This window comes from Pipistrellus kuhlii, unplaced genomic scaffold, assembly GCF_014108245.1.
Source record: "Pipistrellus kuhlii isolate mPipKuh1 unplaced genomic scaffold, mPipKuh1.p scaffold_m20_p_56, whole genome shotgun sequence".
In the NCBI taxonomy this organism is placed as follows: domain Eukaryota; kingdom Metazoa; phylum Chordata; class Mammalia; order Chiroptera; family Vespertilionidae; genus Pipistrellus; species Pipistrellus kuhlii.
In genome coordinates this window covers 217,861-236,430 of record NW_023425558.1, presented here as the reverse complement: position 1 = coordinate 236,430, position 18,570 = coordinate 217,861, and the positions used below count along the sequence as shown (strand labels likewise).

At 66.3% G+C, this 18,570-nt stretch overlaps 1 protein-coding gene across 9 annotated transcripts; it reads right to left on the bottom strand.

The window, feature by feature from the left end:
* Positions 1-28: 28 nt before the first annotated feature.
* LOC118706861 (pecanex-like protein 3) lies at positions 29-18,560 on the bottom strand. 9 transcript variants are annotated; one of them, XM_036416499.1, is made up of 35 exons: positions 17,954-18,560; positions 17,409-17,596; positions 17,110-17,209; positions 16,949-16,988; positions 16,769-16,864; positions 15,429-16,553; positions 14,854-14,977; positions 14,594-14,769; positions 14,084-14,174; positions 13,599-13,734; positions 12,047-12,207; positions 11,208-11,361; positions 10,954-10,986; positions 10,564-10,735; positions 10,354-10,464; positions 9,989-10,080; positions 9,740-9,849; positions 9,457-9,562; positions 9,263-9,355; positions 8,983-9,133; positions 8,117-8,261; positions 7,619-7,796; positions 6,200-6,308; positions 5,924-6,053; positions 5,532-5,590; positions 5,220-5,435; positions 4,380-4,633; positions 3,220-3,450; positions 3,009-3,112; positions 2,433-2,580; positions 2,120-2,350; positions 1,567-1,841; positions 1,080-1,213; positions 697-995; positions 29-623 (listed from the first exon to the last, which is right to left on the bottom strand). In XM_036416499.1, exons 1-35 carry the CDS (start codon positions 18,104-18,106, stop codon positions 429-431), a joined length of 6,120 nt encoding a protein of 2,039 aa, XP_036272392.1. In that variant the 5' UTR covers positions 18,107-18,560; the 3' UTR covers positions 29-428. The 9 variants fall into 9 exon arrangements, with proteins under 9 accessions (XP_036272392.1, XP_036272397.1, XP_045429683.1 ...); XM_036416504.1 differs by having other exon boundaries at positions 12,047-12,168; XM_045573727.1 differs by having other exon boundaries at positions 14,594-14,773; positions 14,855-14,977.
* Between the last annotated feature and the right edge of the window lie 10 nt (positions 18,561-18,570).

Here is an 18,570-nt window from a genome sequence, read left to right as displayed (position 1 = left end):
ATCCCCACACAGAGTAGAAAGCACCAACCAAAATCAAAAATAGTGTTATTAATTCTGGTGTCTCCGAAGCACGGAAGAAAAAAAGGAACAGAAACCACCCTTCCCACACTCAGCCCGGTCCCGGCCCTGCAGGCAGTGCGGCCAGAGGCCCAGTCCTGGCCGCAGGCTGAAGCGGGACCAGCCCATGGGTTTGGCTCTGGGCCCGGCTGGGAGGCTCCTGCCTCAGTTTGGGAGTCCAGGCCCTGGACTCGGGTTGAGAGTCAGGGGTCAGGGTGAGAGTTCTGGGCCACTTAGTCTGGCGCTCTGGCTAAGGCGACCAGAGGTCAGGTTCAGCCGTGGACGGAAGCCAAAACCCTTGGTCCTGTGGTCCAGCGGAGGCCGAGGCCATGGTCCAGGTGACTGCGTCCGGCGGGATCCAGCGCGGGCGCTCAGTACTGATGGTCCAGCAGGGGCTGGGCGGCGGGGCTCTCCCGCTCCTCGGAGGCGGCAGGCCAGGCTCCCGGGGCTCCCGGGGGTGTGCCGCCCTCGGGAGCACTGCTGTCCAAGCAGGGGACGTCCCGGGCTGCTCTGGGGGGTGAGGCGTCGGTGCTGATGTCCAGGCTGAAGCTGAGGTCTAGGGGCGCCTGGGGGAGGGCAGACAGGTTGGTAGAAGAAACCGGAGCTGCCCAGAACCCAGTCCTCCCACAGGATCCTTACCTGAGACTTGGGGGTGCCTTCTTTGGGGCTCCCTGAGGCTGGCTCCCCCTCGGGTCCCCCTAGCCCCTTCCGACCCCCCAAGCTCCACTTCCCACTGGGACCTTCGGAATAGAGGAGACCAGGGCCAGGGGGCCTTGAGGGCCGGGGACCCTCAGTGGGGGCAGGTGAAGCGGGGGGCTGTCCAGGGAGCCGAGGGGGTGGCCACTGCAGCAGAGGAGGGGGGCGGCCATCACCAGAACTGCTAAGGGAGGGCCTCGGGCCCCAGCCAGCGCCTGGCGGGAGGAGCTGGTCGCCACTGCCTGTGGAAGACAGATAAGAGGGCAGAGACTCAGCCAGGCCGGCCCGGCCCCTCGCTCACTGGCTCGGCCTGGCCTCGGGCTCACCTGCCGTGTTCTCGGGCGTGGGGTGCGCCAAGGGGGGGTTATTGCTGAGGGCAGTCAGGCCGCCGCCTCCGCCACAGTCTGAGTCGTCTACGTTCCCGCCACTATTGCAGCCGGCACCGCAGCCCTTGTGAAGCCTGGGGGGAGGCGAAGAGGTTGGTGGAAAGGCCAGAGACCTCACAAACGGAAGTGCTCAGTTCGGGACAAGCCTCTGACATTCCTGAGCCCTGGGGTGCCGTCTGCTCTCCCGGATCTGTCAGGAAGGCATTCCCCACGGCTCGCAGGCTAAAGGCCAGCTTCGGCTGGGGGCTGGGGTGGAGCCAAGTCAGCTCTGGGAAGGGGTCAGCTCTTGGCTCCATCCTGGCTCCAGCACTTCCTCCCCGAGACCCTGGAGGAAGTGGCTTCATCTCTCCGAGCCTCAGCTTCCTGCCGGTGAACCAGCCCCCAGGCGGGGGCGGGGGTGGGAGGTGGAGGGGCAGCGAGGGCTCACCTTTCCCAGCTCTGCAGAAGCCAGCGGGCAATGGCGCCCAGGCTGACGGGGCCCCCCCACAGCGCCCGCAGCTGGGGGTGGCTGCCCGCCAGGGAGGTGGTGAGGGGCGACACGTAGATGGGGTAGCCGAGAGGCTGGTCACAGGAGGAGTTGATCATGTTGCGGAGCGCCTGCTTGGCGTTCTGGATGCTGCCGCGCTCCGGGTTGCGGTTGCGCAGGAACACCAGCTCCTGCTGCTGCCCGGCCCACAGGCCGCGCACGCACTCCCGGTTCACCTGCGGAACAACGCAGGGTCAGGGCTGCGGGGGACGGGGCCGGGGGGCTGCGGGAGACAGGGTCAGGGGGCTGCGGGGGGACAGGGCAGGCCAGGGGGCTGTGGGGGGACAGGGCAGGCCAGGGGGCTGCAGGGGGACGGGGTCGACAGGGCCCAGGGGGCTGCGGGGGGACAGGGCAGGCCAGGGGGCTGCGGGGGGACGGGGTCAGGGGGCTGCAGGGGGACAGGGTTGTGGGGCTGTGGTGGGACAGGCCAGGCAGGGCCGGGGCGGTAACCCACCTTGATGACGCGGAAGCTGAGGTGGCGCCGGTTGAGCATGATGATCTTGTACTCGTCGGAGGCGTCGTCCAGCACGTGGCGCAGTGCCAGCAGCGAGGGCGTGTTGCTCAGGATGGCGCTGCGCCAGGCCGGGTCGCCCTCGTGCGAGATGACCAGCCGCTCCTCGTTGGCGGCGATGGCGTCGTACAGGGCGGCGGGCTCCTCGTACTCGTCCGGGGACGTGAAGTGGTCCTGCGGGAGGAGCAGGGGGCGGGTCAGGGCCAGCCTGAGCGGCTGCAGCCCCCCGCCCCTCTGCTCGGGCCGCCCCTCCCACCTGGTGGAGCTTGAGGGCCATGCGGACCCCGGGGGCCACCACGCGGTGCAGCAGGTCCATGTCGGCGAAGACCCACTCGTCCCGCGGGGAGGTGATGCGGAAGTCACCCTTGAAGAGGGCGTGCAGGCCGTACAGGAAGGGCTCCAGGCTGGGGAGGAGCAGAGGTGAGCCTGGGCTGCCCAGCTCCGGCTCCAGGCTGGGGAGGAGCAGAGGTGAGCCTGGGCTGCCCAGCTCCGGCTCCAGGCTGGGGAGGGGCGAGGTGAGCCTGGGCTGCCCAGCTCCGGCTCCAGGCTGGGGAGGGCCGAGGTGAGCCTGGGCTGCCCAGCTCCGGCTCCATGGGCAGCGGTCTAAGCTGAGGCCGTTCGTCATTCTGGGCCTCAGTTTCCTCGTCTGGACAAGGTCAGTTTCTGCCCAGTCCCTCCCAGGGAGGTGAGGAGCACAGGTCACGACTAGGGGGTGCCTTGCCCACTAGAGAGCCGCACTGAAGGAAGACCAGAGGAGCCTCCTGCTGGCCTCTGGCCTGGAACTCTCCGTGGGTGGGTGGAGGGGTGACAGGCCCCCGGACGGGGCACTCACCTGGCAGACATGCTGTGCGAGGCGGTCCCCAGGGCCCGGCGGCCCAGCACGCAGAGGCCGAAGCACAGAGTGACCAGCGGCGAGTTCCAATCCTGATCCACGGGCTGTGGCACAAGGACCCCCATCCCCCGAGCCCAGCTCAGACCTGGGACGGGACGTGGGTTGGGTGGGGCTGAGGGTGAGGAGACGGCCCCGGGGAGCGGGGACAGACCTGGCTGCGCCGGGAGGCGCAGTACTGGATCCACTCCAGGTGCACGGCGCAGAAGGAGGGCAGCGAGAGGCCCGAGAGGCGCAGGTCGTAGTCCTCGTCCACGCTCAGGGAGAAGGTGGGGTCCGAGTCGGCGTAGCCGGGCGCCCGGACGGGCCGCAGCGCCGCCGCGATGCCCTCGTGGCTCAGCCACGCCTCCAGCTTGGGCGAGCGGCTCACGTAGTAGATGATGCTCTGAGAGGAGGCCCGGCGTCAGGGCGGGGCCCGTGCCCGGCAGTGCCTGGGCCTGGGCGGGCGCTGCTGCGGGAGAGCCCGGGGACAGGGGCTTCTCCCGGACGCTGAGCAGGGCTCAACCTCCTGAGCCACAGGCAAATCTGCTCTCCCCTGGGCCACGCAAGCACCCCTCCTTAGCGCGGCCTGGGAGGGCCCTGCACCGTGGCAAACGCTTGCTTCAGAAGATGCCCCATGTGTGAGGGAGACGGAGGCTCGGACAAACCGCAGACCTGCCTACATTCACACAGCAGGGTGACTGAGGTGAGGTGGGATCCCAGGACCTTCAATCCCATGATGCCATGGGGCCCAGGCCCCAGAAGCTGGGAAGGCGGGCTGAGTGAGTGGGGCTGCCCACAGGCCAGTGCATGACAGCCACAGGACCTACCCCCAGAAACAAACCATCCTGCGCCCAGTCAGGGCCCGCCGGACCCCTGAGAGCCTGCTGGGCCAACGGAGGAGCCACGCTGAGGGGCCCCTCAGCTCAGTCATGGCGGCGGGAACGGAAGCAGCACCGTTTCCCTGGGGCTGAGGGAGGAGGGGGCAGGCTGGAGAGGGCTGGCTGCCCCTGCACCCGAGGAAGGCTACCAGCAGCCTAAGGCGTGAGCGGGCAGCATGGCTATGAGGTCACTTTGGGCTCCAGGCAGACCAGTTCCTGGCTGACCATCTCCGCAGGCTGGGCCCATAAGCCTCCAAGCACCAGAAAATGCGGGAGGGGCGGGCCTGGCACAGTAAGGGCTGCCCACCGGCCTCCGTGCTACTGCCCCCGGCCAGCCTTCTGAAGCAGTGCTGAGGCGGGCACCCAGCCTGCACAGCCCGGGAGGCCTCTGCTTCCCGCGGGCACAACAGGCCCCACACGGGAGCGGGTGGGGTGCCCGGCGGAGCGGCCGTACCTTCACGTAGTAGGTGATGAGGATCTTGCGGAGGTCGAAGACCTGCAGCATGGAGGCGGCGTTGTTGTCGCTGATGCTGTAGCCCTCCAGCACGTACTTGCTGGCTGTCACCTCCCAGGCCAGCCAGCGCTGCCCGAAGGCGGCGTTGAAGGACAGGACCCGCGGCAGGTGGCCGGGCTCGCAGCAGCAGCAGCCCTCGTCCTCCTCCACGCCCTCGGTGATGGCCTCCACCTCGCGCTGCTGGCAGTACGTGCCTGCGGGGAGCGCCCGTTCAGAGGACCCCAGGCCCTCCTCCCAGCGAGTGCACAGGGGTGGCAGTCACCCTCCCAGCGGGGTGCTGTGTGCGTGAGCTGACTCCAGGGGCACATGGGCGGCAGGGGAGGGCGCGGGCTCTGGTCCCTCTCAGAGACACTGACGCTCACAGAGAAGGAAGGGGCTTTGCTCAGGGTGACGAGCTTAGATGCCTGTGCACCATCTGCGGCCGCTTTGAAGCGGGTATCCAGTGTGTGCGTCTCTCTGTGGGGAAGAAGCTAGTTCACCCGCGGCGCGATGTGTGGCACCCAGCCTGGGCCACGGCCACGGCCACGGCCACGGCCACGGGGCAGGCCAGCAGGCACTGGCGGGAGAACGCAGAGCTCCAGGCCCAAGCCTTCGCCACGCAGCCCGCTCAGTCACATCAGCCCCAAAGGCCCGGCAGGGACAGCCGTGGCCAAAGGAGACCCTGCCACCCACTGCCCAGCCCGGCAAAGCCAGGAAGGAAGAGTGCCTTGCTCAAGGTCACCCGGAAAACGGCAGAGCTGACTGGCACCAGCCTGCACACACTGTGACACAGCAGCTCACCCCGGAACTCCAGGCCGCGCAGCTGGAAGGTGACGAGGCCGTTGCCGACCTCGATGAGGTGCACCAGGGCGTTGAGGTAGTCGGAGGCCAGCACGAAGCAGTCCCCGGGGCCGTAGTTGCCCCAGCGGCCCAGCACCAGGTCCCCGCACAGCGTGTGCTGCAGCGAGCGCGTCAGGTGCTCGTAGAAGATGGAGTTGAGGTTGTTGTCATCGGCGCCTGGGACCCAGCACAGACAGGAAGTGGACAAGGTGACAAGTAAGCGAGGCTCCTCCTCAGGAGACCCACCGGAAAGCCCCGGGTGGCTGTACGCACCGGGGTTCCGGTCCAGCTGGGTGACCAGGCGGGTGTTGGAATGATCCACGCGTTTAGTGCTGTTTGAGGAGAGGGACAACACGGTGACCTCAGGTGGCAGTCCCGCCGGCCCCCTCACGTCCCGCTGACCACCCCACGCCCGGGCCCATGCCAGCGGCACCGTCACTTAGGAGGAGGCCGAGACTCAGGGCAGAGGACTCACCCCGGACCACGCGCCAAGAAGCCCAGGGAGTGGGCCCGAGGCCTGGGTTTTGCCCTCATCGGACCACCCACCTGAAGCCCACTCTGCCTGGCACCCCGCCCGCCGCAGGGCCCCAGCTGCCCCCACCCTGCCTCAGGCAGCAGCCCGCCTCCGGGCCCTTGGGATGAGGTGCCGTCTCCCCCAGACTCACTTGTAGTCGCGCTCCCAGAACTTGAGGGGCCGCGCGTAGGACATGATGAAGACGGCGCTGCCCAGCAGGGGGTTGAGGGGCGTGGAGAAGAGCGCCGAGAGCAGGGCCTGGACGAACAGCATGGCCGAGTCTGGGCGCGACGAGTCAAGGAGGCGGCCAGGACGTTGGACCCTCCCGCCCCCTCACCCCCTTCAACCCGCCAATCCATCCCGGGCACCCCATCCCGAGCCACGGTCCTCTCTGCACCCCCACCAGGAGCGGGCGTAGGCCGGGTACGTGGCACGGCGAAGGGCTGGGCGAAAGCGTGGAAAGCCGAGCCCCAGGTGATCTGCCAGGGCGCGATGTAGGTCAGCACAAAGCGCAGCTTGTACAGCAGGTCCCACAGCTGCAGGGTCAGAGGGAGAAGGTCAAAGACATGAGGTCACTCACAGAGTGGGGTCTACCAAGTGCCCACTCAGAGCCTTGGCGCACCCCACTGGCTGCCCACATGGGAGTCAAGCTCAAGTTCACTCCCAGCCCTCTCTCTGGACCTGGCTCAAAGCCCTTGTTACCATTAGCAACCACACTGAGGGGCACTTAATTCATTCAGCCACTCGAGAGCTTTCCATTGCAGACTCCCTTCACAGCCGGAAGCTGAGGTTCAGAGGACGGAGCGCGGAACAGGACTGGCTCAGGCCATCCCTGTCAGTGAGGAGGCTGGCCTCGACTATGGGACCAAAGTCAAGACACAGTCACAGGCGCTGCGCTCAGAGGAGACGGCTGGCTCCCTGTCACCATGGGCCAGACCAGACCAGGCCAGAAGGCCCAGCGAGCAAGAGGCTTGGGCCCACGCAGCCGCACGACGGCAGGACCCAGGGCAGAGCCAGGACCAGTGGTTTGTTCACTGTGAGCCCAACTCAGAGAGGGTTTGTTGTTGTTTTAGTTCTTCTTTAAAATATTTTTATTGATTTTAGAGAAGGAGAGAAATAGAGAGACAGAAACATCAATGATGAGAGAGAATCATTGATCGGCTGCCTCCTGCACACCCCCCACTGGGCCTGTGCCCCTGGCCTGTGCCCCTGGCCGGGACTCTTCAGTCCGCAGGCTGACGCTCTATCCACTGAGCCAAACCTGCTAGGGCTGCAACTCAGCTCTTAACTGGGCTCCAGGGCTGTTGCTGCCAAGGGGCAGAGCTCAGAGGTCGGTGTCCGAGAACAAGGCCAAGACCCATCTACTGCTTACAAGACGGGTGGAGAGGTATCGTCATTCAGAGGAAGACCGGGATTCACATGTGGGTGGGGCCCAGCCAGTGTGGCTCCGTGGTGGAGCATTGATCTATGGACCATGAGGTCTTGGGTTCAATTCCCAGTCAGGGCACATGCCCAGGTTGCAGGCTCGATCCCTAGTGTGGGGTGTGCAGCCAGTTGACGCTACTCTTTCTACCCCTCTCCCTTTCTCTCAAAAATCAAATAAATATATCTGTGTGTGTGTGTAAATAAACACAAAAAATAGCTGGCCACCAATCTCTCGGGGACCTGAAGCAAATCACTTACCCTGTTAGACCACACCTTCCTCTTGGCCCCTCTAGAAGCTGCCGGAAGGCCACAGCGGTGAGTGGGACGGCAGCTAGAGGGGCGCAGGCCTGAGGAGTCACCTCCAGCCCGCACCGAGGCACAGCTCGGCTGCCCACCCCGCCCGGAGCCCCGTGCGGCTCACCTTGCTGCACAGCAGGGACATGAGGAAGTAGTCGAGCAGAAAGCCCTGGGAGAGGCGCGGGTAGTCGAAGTGGAAGAGCAAGACGGTGAAGGCCAGGGTCAGGTACTGCTGGGGTGGACAGCAGAAGGCCGAGCGCAGCAACTTCAGCCCGGCCACGGTCATCAGCAGCGCCCGGCAGCTACGGGGGAGGGGCAGGCACTGTGTCAGTTGCCTGGCGGGGTGGGGGGGGGGGGGGGGGGGGTGGAGAGGGGCGCTCAGGGGACAGTGGCTGGGCTGTCTGGGCTCTCTGGGCTGGCCCTGCTCTTTGGGCCCATGACACTTGGTCTCTGCCCTCTCAGGGTCCCCCTCCTTAGACCTATCTGGGAGACACACTGCTTTCCAGGAGGCAACTGCTCCGGGGCAGGGAGGGAGGGGCTGGGTCCTCCCTTCGCCTGCGGGCAGAGCAGGCCCGTTTCCTCTGGCCCAGTCCAGAGCAGCGGGCGGGTGGGCGGTCCTCACTAGAGGCAGAACTTGTCCGGGTGGCTGACCACCGTGTGGGCGTCCACGGTGAGGGCGTTGAGCACCACGGCGGGGTACAGGAGGTACTTCTCCACGCACTGCAGGCCGGCGTACAGCTTCTCGAACCACATCACCTGGGCGGCGCCTGCAACACGAGGCGCCTTTGTCAGCCCTGCCCTCCACCCTCCCACCCCAGAGCCGGGCAGGCGTGCCTCGGAGGAACCAGGGGGAGGGCAGACCTGGGCGCAGGGTTCCGGGCCCAGAGACTGTGGGAGGCGGTGATCTCTGCAGCACACAGAGGTGCGGGGACTGGGCAGGGCGCACTGAGGGGCCAGGGCGGTGCTCCAAGGCCTGACAAGGGCTGCCCAGATGCTGCTGCCACCCAGGCGGTGGGTGAGGCCAGGTACACAGTGACCTGAGCTCTAGGGCCCCTCTGAAGGGCTCAGCTCGAGCTAATGATAGCCACATGGAAAAGCTGGCCCAGGGGCGAAATCTGCCATCGTTTTATAAAAACAAGGCCCGTGGACCTCTGTAGACCAGACTGCCCCGCCCGGTGACAACGTGCACCGGGCAGATTCAGTCCGCCGGTAACAGCCGGCGATTCTGGACAAGGGAGCTCTGCAAGGCCCGGACTTCTCCCCTCTCCTCGGAGAGCAGGGTGAGCAGCAGAGGGCAGAGCAGGCAGGGAGGGCACAGCGGGCCAAGCAGGGGCCAAGCGGGCCCAGCGGCAGGAGAGGGCAGTGAGGGCCGTGAAGCAGAGGGCAGCCCAGGAGGAGGCTGCCCCCTGCTGGCACTCTGAGCCGAGAGGACCACATGGATCAGCCAGGAAGTCAGGGCAGGCGGTGGTGGAGGGTCCCGGCACTCACCGCGCACTTCGTACTGGCTGTACTCCAGCGGCTTCAGCACAGGCTGCGACAGGCAGAACCAGGGCAGCTGCTTGCGGAGCTGCGGCAGCAGGTAATGTGTGAAGAAGCCCACGGCCCCGGCCAGTGCGTACAGCACGAACCCCAGCACGGACTGCAAGAGAGGCCAGAGGCTCAGCCACGGGGGGGGCGAGGGGCACAGGGGGCCTTGGGCACAGACTGGGCAGGGGCCTCAGGTAAGCGGGCTCCCGCAAGCACCGGGGGGGGGGCTCGCCACACAGACCTTCAGGGCAATGAAGACGGTGCTGGCGCTGATGGCGAAGGTGAGCACAGCGATCACCACACACATCACCAGGTCGGAGTGCAGGACCTCGCGCTGCGGGGCCAGGAGAAACCAGCTTGGGTGCCCGCCGCCCAGTGGCTGACAACACCTCTCTCAGCGCCCTCCCAGGACCAGAGGCCCGCCCTCGGCCTCACCACGGACTGGCGCATCTTGTCTGGCAGGGGGTCTGGGGGCTCGGCCCGGGCTGTCTCCAAGCTCCGCTCCTCCAGCTCGGGGAAGAGCTTGCTCCGGATCAGGGACCTGGGGGGCGGTGAGAAGAATCAGGTACCAGGTCTGGAGAGAGCCCCCTCCTCCCACAGCCCCAAGGTCAGGAGGTGACAGGCACATGCACAGCCCCACAGACCGCCCCCCAACCCTTGCCATGCAGACACACATACGAACACACGTGTGCACAGACTGGCACACGCAGGCACCCACCAGAGCACGGTGGGGTCGCTGCTCTGCCGGCTCAGGTGGTAGGACAGGGCCACCAGGAGGCCGCAGAAGACGGAGAACAGGACCGGGACGTGCTGCTCTGGCCAAGGAGTCTGGGGAGAGAAGGCATGCCGGCCGGGGCGGGAGGTGAGGGGGGCGCCACCCCCGGGGGGAGCCATTGCTGAGCTGAGCCCGATACACAGCCCGTCCCGGCAGCCCCTGGGCCTCAGCGCGCCCGCCCGTCACCGCTACCTTGATGGCCCCGAGGCAGAAGCCGTAGAGCAGCGCGGCCGCCAGCAGGCTGCGGGAGAGGCTGAAGACCGCGGTGAGCGGGCTGGTGGCGGCTGCGAGGGAGGAAACGGCAGCTGAAGCCCTGCTCCCGCCCGCCGGCCCCACCTCACTGCCCCGCTCCCCTCACCTCCCAGAGGCCAGCCTCCGGGGACCCCATCCCTAGCCCCTCTCTGTCCCCCAGCCCTGAGAGGCCTCCAGAGCTCCTGGCATTTGGGGGTTTAAACCACTTGCTTGGGGAGGAGAGGAACAAACAGCTCTTCAAGTCCATGGTGCCTCCTGGGCCCCCCCCCCCGCTCCCAGCCTCCCAGCCCCCTGCGGGCACGTACCTGTGCCCCCGAAGCCGTGCATGTCTATCTGCTCCAGCAGGTACATGAGGCAGGTGTTGACTTGGGGCAGGAGGCCCAGGAGAAAGACGAAGGGGAAGCACAGGGTAAACACTGGTGGGAGGGCGAGGGAGGACCCGGTCAGCCTGGGGGCTGGCCTAGGCCCACCTGAGGCTGTGCTCCCCGCACCCCTGCAGCCCTGCCCAGGCTCACCAGTGGCCACGTCGCGGGCACAGAAGAAGAAGGAGGCGGAGAAGAGCGTGAGGCCGTAGAGCGAGACGGGCGGGAAGGGCTGGGCCGAGCCGAGGGCGTCCAGCAGCCAGATGAGCAGGCAGCAGATGCAGAAGTAGACCGGCCGGCTGTATGCGATCACCCAGTTGTGGCCCTGGGAAGCGGGCCTGTGAGGAGTGGGGCCTCCCACCGACCACCCTGCACGCATGTGCACACCCAGGCACGTACATGCACACTCAGGCGCCCAGGCCTGGCCCGGGACCGAAGACAGAAAGCCTGGCCGGGAGGGGCAGGAGGACGGAGGACTGGGGCTAGCCGAACCCGCCCCGCCCGGCCCAGCCTCCTGGCACAGGCTGCCCCTCCAGGACTCACGTGCATGGGCGACGCCGCGTCAGGCTGGACGCTCTGGAAGAGAGGGAGCCACATTGCATGGGCGCCAGCACCCTTGGGGGACAGAGGCTACCACTGGGCTGTTATGAGTGACAGGGAAGGACCCTAAACTGCAGAGCCCAGTTCTCCCGTTTGTAAGATGGGGCTGGCTTAGGGGGTGTAGGCGCCTTGCCTTCTGGCTGCTCACCGCCCTCGGACAGGCCGTGGGAAGGGCTGGGAGAGGGGAGGAGCCTGACCTTCAGCAGGGAGTACTGGCAGGAGGCGATGACCAGGCAGAACTGGAAGACCCAGATGTCGGTGAAGAAGCCCTTGAGCAGCAGCAGGTAGCCTAGGAAGGCGACCAGGCTGCTCAGGCCCACACCGAGGACGTTCTCCAGCGGCCCCCGGGTCCTGGAGAGACAGCGGCCGTCACACACCTCCTCACCACTAATGGGCGCCAGACCTGACCACAGAGGCCCCGTCTGGGCCTGAGCTCAGGCCAGGCTCATCCTCTGACCTCTGACCTCTGACCTCTGAGGGGCGTGGCCAGATTGCACCTGCTCCAGGAAGCCACCTTGTGCCCCAATCTGTGCCCCCTCTGGAGACTGAGGGCTCCAGGTGCCACCACTCGTGGGACCTGCCCACCCCCAGCGAAGGCATGCCACCCTCTGACCCAGGCCGTGCTCAGCACACGCTGCTCACAGAGCCTGGGGGACCCAGTACACAGGAAGCCAGGACGGGGGTCCGAGGCCGAACTGTCCACACAGACAACAAGTCATCGGACTTTCTGGGCCTCAGTTTCCCGAGAAATGGGGTGACAAATAGTTTGTCAGCTTTTTTAGGCAATAGGACTCAATCTAGCCAAATGTGCTACAGAAATAAATGACACGATAGACTGAAAAGGAGTTTGAGCAGAGCTTTGGGAGAGAGAGTATTACCCGCCTGGCCATCCCTTTGTGCCCAGGGGAACCTAAAGAAACCCCACTGCAGACTGGTCTTCGGGGCCCCTCAGAGCCCCAGCAGGCAGGCTCTCTGACGCCATGACAGCCTCCACATGCACGAGGTCTGGAAGGGGGGGCTAGCGGCGGGCTCTCACCGGTCCAGCAGGGCCAGCAGGGCCAGCCGCTCGTAGCGCACGGACGTCCAGTGGCCGGGGAAAAGCCAGTACTTGTAGCTGTGCTGGGCTCGGGGCGGGGCCTCCTCCATCAGTGTCTGCTCCTGGGATTCGTGCAGGGAGTCCTGGTCCAGCAGGTCAAACTGCAGTCCCCACAGCCGCGGCCATCAGCCCCACGCCCTCTCCACGGTCCATCCCCCTCCCGCCCTTACCCACGCCCCCCTCCCCCCCCCAGGCACACTGTACTGGTGGACCATTCCCTCCAGCACAGAAAGTCCCCACCTTCCAGCAGCCGTGTACCCTGCCCCGACTCTCCACTGCAAGGGCCTCCTCATGGGCCCAGGTTCCCAGGACATGGCTCACCGCCTGCCCAGGACTATTCCCGCATCTGTCTGTCCTCTCCGCTCGGGCCGCACCTCCTGCCTCTTCCTGGGCTCAATGAAGTTCACCTTGTCCTTCAGGACTCAGTGTCTGTGCTGCTCATCTCCCAGACAGAGGCATCGGGCTCACTCTGACTAGCCACCCTGGCGCCCACCGAACACTGGCTCGGACAGACCTGGTGCCACTGTCACTGCTACAACCTCTTTGATTTGTGTTCTTCATTCCCTAAGTACTTATGGGGCACAGCCTTGGGCCTGGCTCCGTGCTGGGCCTGGGATGTAACGGAGAGCAGGAACACACTGCACGCCCTTGGAGGTGACTGGCGGCCGTGCAGGACAGCGCAGCTGCCCCATGTGGAAGTGAAGGCGAATGTGTGCCTCAGACAGAGGCACTGGGGCTTCTGCCCGGTGCCCAGGGTCTGCCCATGGGCCTGGGTGTTAGAGGCCTGAGTGCTTCTCCTATCACCACTCTAACCTCCGAATCTCTGTTCCACGCATGCCTAGTACTTCCAGCTCTGGCTGACCCTGCAAATTACTGTCCTAATCAGGACACTTTTAGGAGTAAAGAGAGCCCTGTGGCTGCTGAGATGACAGGCAGGAACACTGGCCCCAAGTTACCCCATGTGTCAGGGAGCAGCAGTTACTGTCTGGTAAGTTAAACTGCCCCTTCTGTAGGGATTCACAAACAACTGTCATCCCCACTGACTATGGGCCCCTCCAGGATTAAGACGATACTCCATGCCCAGCCGGCGTGGCACAATGGCTGAGCATCAACCTATGAACCAGGAGGTCATGGTTGGATTCCCGGTCGGGGCATATGCCTGGGTTGTGGACTCAATCCCCAGTGTGGGGCCTGCAGGGGCAGCTGATCAATGATTCTCTCTCAACATTGGTGTTTCTCTCTCCCTCCCTCTCTCTCTCTCTCTCTCCTTTCCTCTCTGAAATCAGTGAAAACATATTAAGAAAAAGAAGATATTCCAGCTGCATCTGCTGAGTAAGCAGCTCCCTGAACTATTCAGATCCAGGCAAATCCTGTGCCAGCCACCCAAGCCCAGAACAGACACCTGCAGGCTCCGGAGCTCTCCCTCAGCCCGTCCCTCCTGGTGGTCTCCCCCCTGCCCTCCGCAGGTCCCTGCCGGTCCGACGGCGCTCACCTCTGGGATCTCCAGGGGCACTCGGCGCACCTGCATGCCCTGCAGCACCACGGGCCTCGGCTGCAGCAGGTTCAGGCTGCCGGCCGCCTCGGGGACGTCAGCCGAGTGGAAGCTGGAGGAATGTGAGTGGCGGTCCCTGTGGAAACCACAGCCATGGGGTCAGGGCCGCTGGCACTGGGCGGGGTTGGGGCCAACACAGGCCATAACTGGAGGGGCTGCTCAGAGCAGGAAAAGAACAGAATCGGGGGCTCCAGAGGGGGCAGGAGGCCCTGGGTTCCTGGAAGACCCTGGAAGCCTCCTGCTTAAAGGTATCATGGACTCAAGGACCCAATAGGTCCTGTAGGCCTGCCCTTCACTGCCCCTTCCCCAACCCAGCGAACCGAGACATGGGAGACGCACAGAGCCACCGCCACCCCCACCTGGGCCTCCAGTTCAGCCTGGGAGAGAAAACGTCCCAAAGGGCAGCCCACACTGGGGAGACTCACCAGGTCCCATTGGCTGCCTGATCGCCCTGCTGCCCTACGGGGTTCTCGTAGCCGCCTCCAGCCAGCCCGAAGGTGTAGGAACGCCGCACGCCTGGAGCAGGGGTGAGGGCATTGGACAACATGTCAGAGACAGGAGCACCAAGGCCCGACCCACGGGAACACCACAGCCTTTGAGAGCACTCTGCTGTGTCCCCTGCCCAGCCCGAGGACAGAGCAGAGGGAGGGCCTGCACTCGGGCACCCGGTGCGGATCCCATTCTACCACCGGCTCAGCCTCTGACTGCAGGCTGCGCCTCAGCTTCCTCATCAGCAGGCTGGGCAGGAGACCATCCCACCTCAGAGGCCGCAGGTGGGATGCAGGCAAGGCGCTCAGCAGAGGCCAGAGGTGCGGACGTCCCCGCGGCGAGCACTGCTGCGGGGCTGACGAGACCCCGGCAGGAGGAAGAGGGGGCACTGGGCGGCCGGAGCCAGAGGCTGGGCCGGCAGGGCTCTCGGGCTCGCGAGGGCTCACCGCTCTCATCGTAGAAGTAGTGCACGGCGCCCTCCGAGGTGTCGTCAAAGGTGCAGGCCTCGTGCACGTTGGCGCCGGCCCGAGTGAGCAGCAGCGAGGAAGCGAAGTGCAGGGCGGAGGGCAGCGTCAGCGCCCGGGAATGGGAGGAGGCCCGGACCCGCTGTGCCTCGTGCAGGCTGCGGACAGGTCAGCATGGGTCAGCAGCTCTTAGAGCCCACTGGCCCCGGCCCACCGCCCTCAACTGGGGGGCAGGCACTCACCTCGGGGGCGAGCCCATGACAGACGCTGGAGGAGTGGGGTTACTGCCCGCGTTGTGGCGCCTCCGGATCGCCTGGGTCCGCCTCACGTTGCTCGCGTGGTCCCGCTTTCCGGCCTCCTCAGCTGCTGCCCGGAAAGACCCCGAGCATAAGGACAGTGCTGAGACAGAGCTGCTGGGGTGGGCAGGCACTCCTGCCTGGAGGGAAGGTCAGGCCTAGTCCAACCGTGCCCTGGCCCTGGGCCCCAGCGAGGCCGCCAACCGCTCAAGCCAGGTCCCCGTCTGTCAGTAAGGACAGTGCGACCCAGGGGGCCCAGGATGACGATGTGCTGCTGAGAGTCCTCAGGGCAGAGGTTTCAGGTGCGAACCGCAGCACCAAGGGCAAGGTGCCGAGGTCCCTGCCCGTCTCCTCACAGCCCCGCTTCCCTGAGGGGTTTGGCAGGCAAAGCGCTGAGCTCACACCCATCTGCTGCCTGAGACAGGCTGAGCTGACTGACCGGGCCCACTCCAGCCTGCCCCTTGCCCGAACCCAGGCCTCTAGCCGGCTCCCCACCCGCCCAGCCTGGAGCTGGCACTCACCTCCGCCCACGGCGCCTTCCTCCTGCAGCTCCCCCCGCCAACCAGGCTGGTTGGCAGCAGGTCCCCGGTGGGCCTCAGCGGACAGCACAGTGGGCTCCCCAGCAGCCAGCTCCACCCCTGCCTGCGCCTCCAGCTCAGCCTTGGAGCCAGCCAGGGGGGCCCTCAAGACGTCACCCCCCGCCCCATCCATGCTCAGCACACGGGCGTGTGTTTTGGCGCTGGCAGTACTAGGCGTCCGCTGGGTCCCGTAGGGCCGCTTGGGGGGCACAGCGGTCCCTTCCTCAGACCCATGAGGGGCCCGGCGCTTCCGGGGACCCCCCGCCGCGCCCCGGGAGCTCTCCGGGGAGTAGCAGGAAGAGGAGGAGCTGTCGGTGCTGTAGCGGCGCTGAGATCGGAGGCTGGAGGCCGGGCTCAGCTCACTGCCCTCGCTGCTGTCTTCGTCTTCAAAGAAGCCCCCGCCTTCCAGCAGGGGCCTGCGAGGGGCGTGGCCAGGCGGCGAGGGCCTCCGGGCAGGCGGCCGCCGTTTGCTAGGCCGGAGCAGGGCCAGGTCCTTGGGCCGCACAACCAGGAGTGGCTCCGCTGGGCCGGGCGGTGTCCCCGCGCCTATGACCGTGTCAAAGGAGCGCAGCGTGTCATCGGAGGGGACCCCGGCGTCCGGCGAGGCGGGCAGCTCCGCCTCGGAGGGCGGGTCTGTGTCGCTGCCCTCGGGGGCGTGCCCGCCAGGGGGGCTGTCCAGGTGGGTTGAGTTGGTCTTCTCGCTCTTAAAGCTGCTCAGCGTCTCCCTGTCGGTGCCACTGAAGCAGGAGTCCGAGGAGCCAGCTTTCTGGGTCATGGGGTCCCCTGAGCCCCGCCTGTCCAGAGGCTGGTAACCCCCCACGCCCCGGTGCTGTTCTCGTCGGCTGCTGGTCCTCACCAGGGCCCGGTCGGGCCGGGACAGGGTCAGGAAGCTCTTGCTCAGCTCCTGGCTGAGGCTCCCCTTCAGCAGGGGACTCATAGGAGTGTCAGCGACACTGCTCCCGCTCCAGGCGGCTCCGCCTCCAGCCAGGGGAGAGCGCTCCGAAGAATCCGTGCTGGGGAGAGAGGGGTCTGGGGCAGCCCCCAAGGGCATCTGGGGAAGGTCTCCAACTGTCAACAGATGGAAGGCAGAGGTGAGTGAAGGACACATTGCCAAAGGACCTGGCGGCTGAGGGACCCAGGGCCCATGCTCTCTCTGAGAGCCCAGCAGGGCTAGAACCCCGAGGAGGCCCCACCCAGAACAAAGAAAGCACCAGGGAAGCAAAGCTGGGGTGACCCTAAGACAGACAGTCTTCCCCCAAGCCACTCACACCAGGCCCACTCACTCAGCTTCTCCTGGGAGCTTAGCCTGAGCATCTCCCGATCGGCTGAGGTCACGATCACGTTGTTGCTGCCCTGCTCCCGCACCAGCTCCTTGATGTCTGCAACCGAGGCCCGAAGGCATCAGCAGGGCCCAGGGCGGCTGCCTGCCCTCCCCTTCCCCACCGCCACCAGCAGCCCCCTACCTCTGAGCGGCCCAGAGTCCTCCATCCGGGGAAGCAACTCCTGAGCAGATGGAAAAAGAAGTGAAGGGGCGAACAGGATAGGAAGTAAGCTCAGGACATACCCACGGTGGGGAGGGCTCCCAGGAGAGGAGCAGCAGAGGCCGGAGGCCGGGACCACTCACCGAGACCTGGTTGAAGCCAAACACGGAATGCTGGGAGCTACAGCGTACTGGGGGCGTGGAGCTCACTTTCCGAAACACTGTCATCTCCACTCCAGGGTCCCTGAGGGGGGGACAGAGCGTCAGCTAGGAGCTACCCCTCTCTCTTCACATCGCACCTCCTCTGCCATCTCCGTCACTTCTCCGGCTCTCCCTCAATTCCAGTGCCAACCACAGAGCTGCACTGACCACTCCCGGAGCCAATGGTCCCTGGGCCCCTCCTCCACCCTCCAGTGCTCAGGCCCTGCGCCCGCCCCGCCCACCTGAGCGGGTTGCTGTCCCCCTGGGCAGCCTCCTCCTCCTGCTCCCCCAGGGTAGAGTTGCGCTTCTCCACAATCTCGCCCTGGTCGAACATGGCGTGCAGCCGGTAGTTCACGGTCTTGATGGTGGTGAAGATGACGGCCACCACAAGGCAGTACACGCCGGCCACCACCAAGCTGGGGGGCAGGACCTGGAGGGGTGGGCAGGAGCAGGTCAGGTCCCTTCTCAACAGCCCGACCCCCCCAGTGTGGCTGCGACTCTCAAACTCACAAGCAGCTCCGCCAGCCCTCAGGGAACCCAGTGGGACACCTTGCCGGGGGTCCTGCCTCCTAACTCAAGAAATTACATGAGGCGCTCAAGGTCACCCAGCCCAGCGAAGGAAGAATTGGCTCCTTCTCCACGCGATCCAAACTCTGCGGAGGTTCCTCTCTCCGCACCCCGGCACCCAGGGCGCAGTCCCGAACCCCTGCCAGGCTGCCAACCCTCGGTGACAGCTGCCCGCACTCTGGGCGGCGGGAGTTACAGGTAGGCGGCGGCGGGGTCTCACCATGTACAGCAGGAAGGGGAAGGTGAGCAGGAAGATCCAGACGTAGAGGTGGAAGCAGTTGGAGAAGGTGCTCTGGTGCGGGTCGAAGAACCAACCGCCGGTGAGCGAGGCCCACACCCCCTGGCGCAGTATCTGTAACACCTGCGACCCCATCGCCCCGCCACTGCTGCGCGCGCCCCGCTTCTGGGACCCTCATGGGGGCGGCCCCCGGCCCATGCCCCGCCTGGCGCCCGAAGGCCCCGGGGCTGGCCGCGCTCACGCCATGGCCTCCCCCGCAGGGAAGAGGGGTCCGCGGGGCGAGGTTGCGGGCAGGGGGCGGGGCCGGCCGGGGCAGTCAGCGGGGCCAGGCCAGGGCGCGGCGGGGGAGCCGCATCAGGGGCGGGGTCTGGGCCCCCACCCCCGACCCAGAACTGCTCCGAGAGGCCGAACGGGCGAGCGGGCGCGGGGCACGGGCCGGGCACCCGTCGGCGGCATCCAGAGGTGGGCGTGGGGTGGGTGCTCCGGAGACGCAGGCGACGGCTCCCCGGCTCCGGTCCGGGAGAGCCCCGGGACCCTGAGGTCCACTTCCGGGGTCACAGGTCACTCGCTCCGGGACCCACACTCGCCCCGCTCCGCAG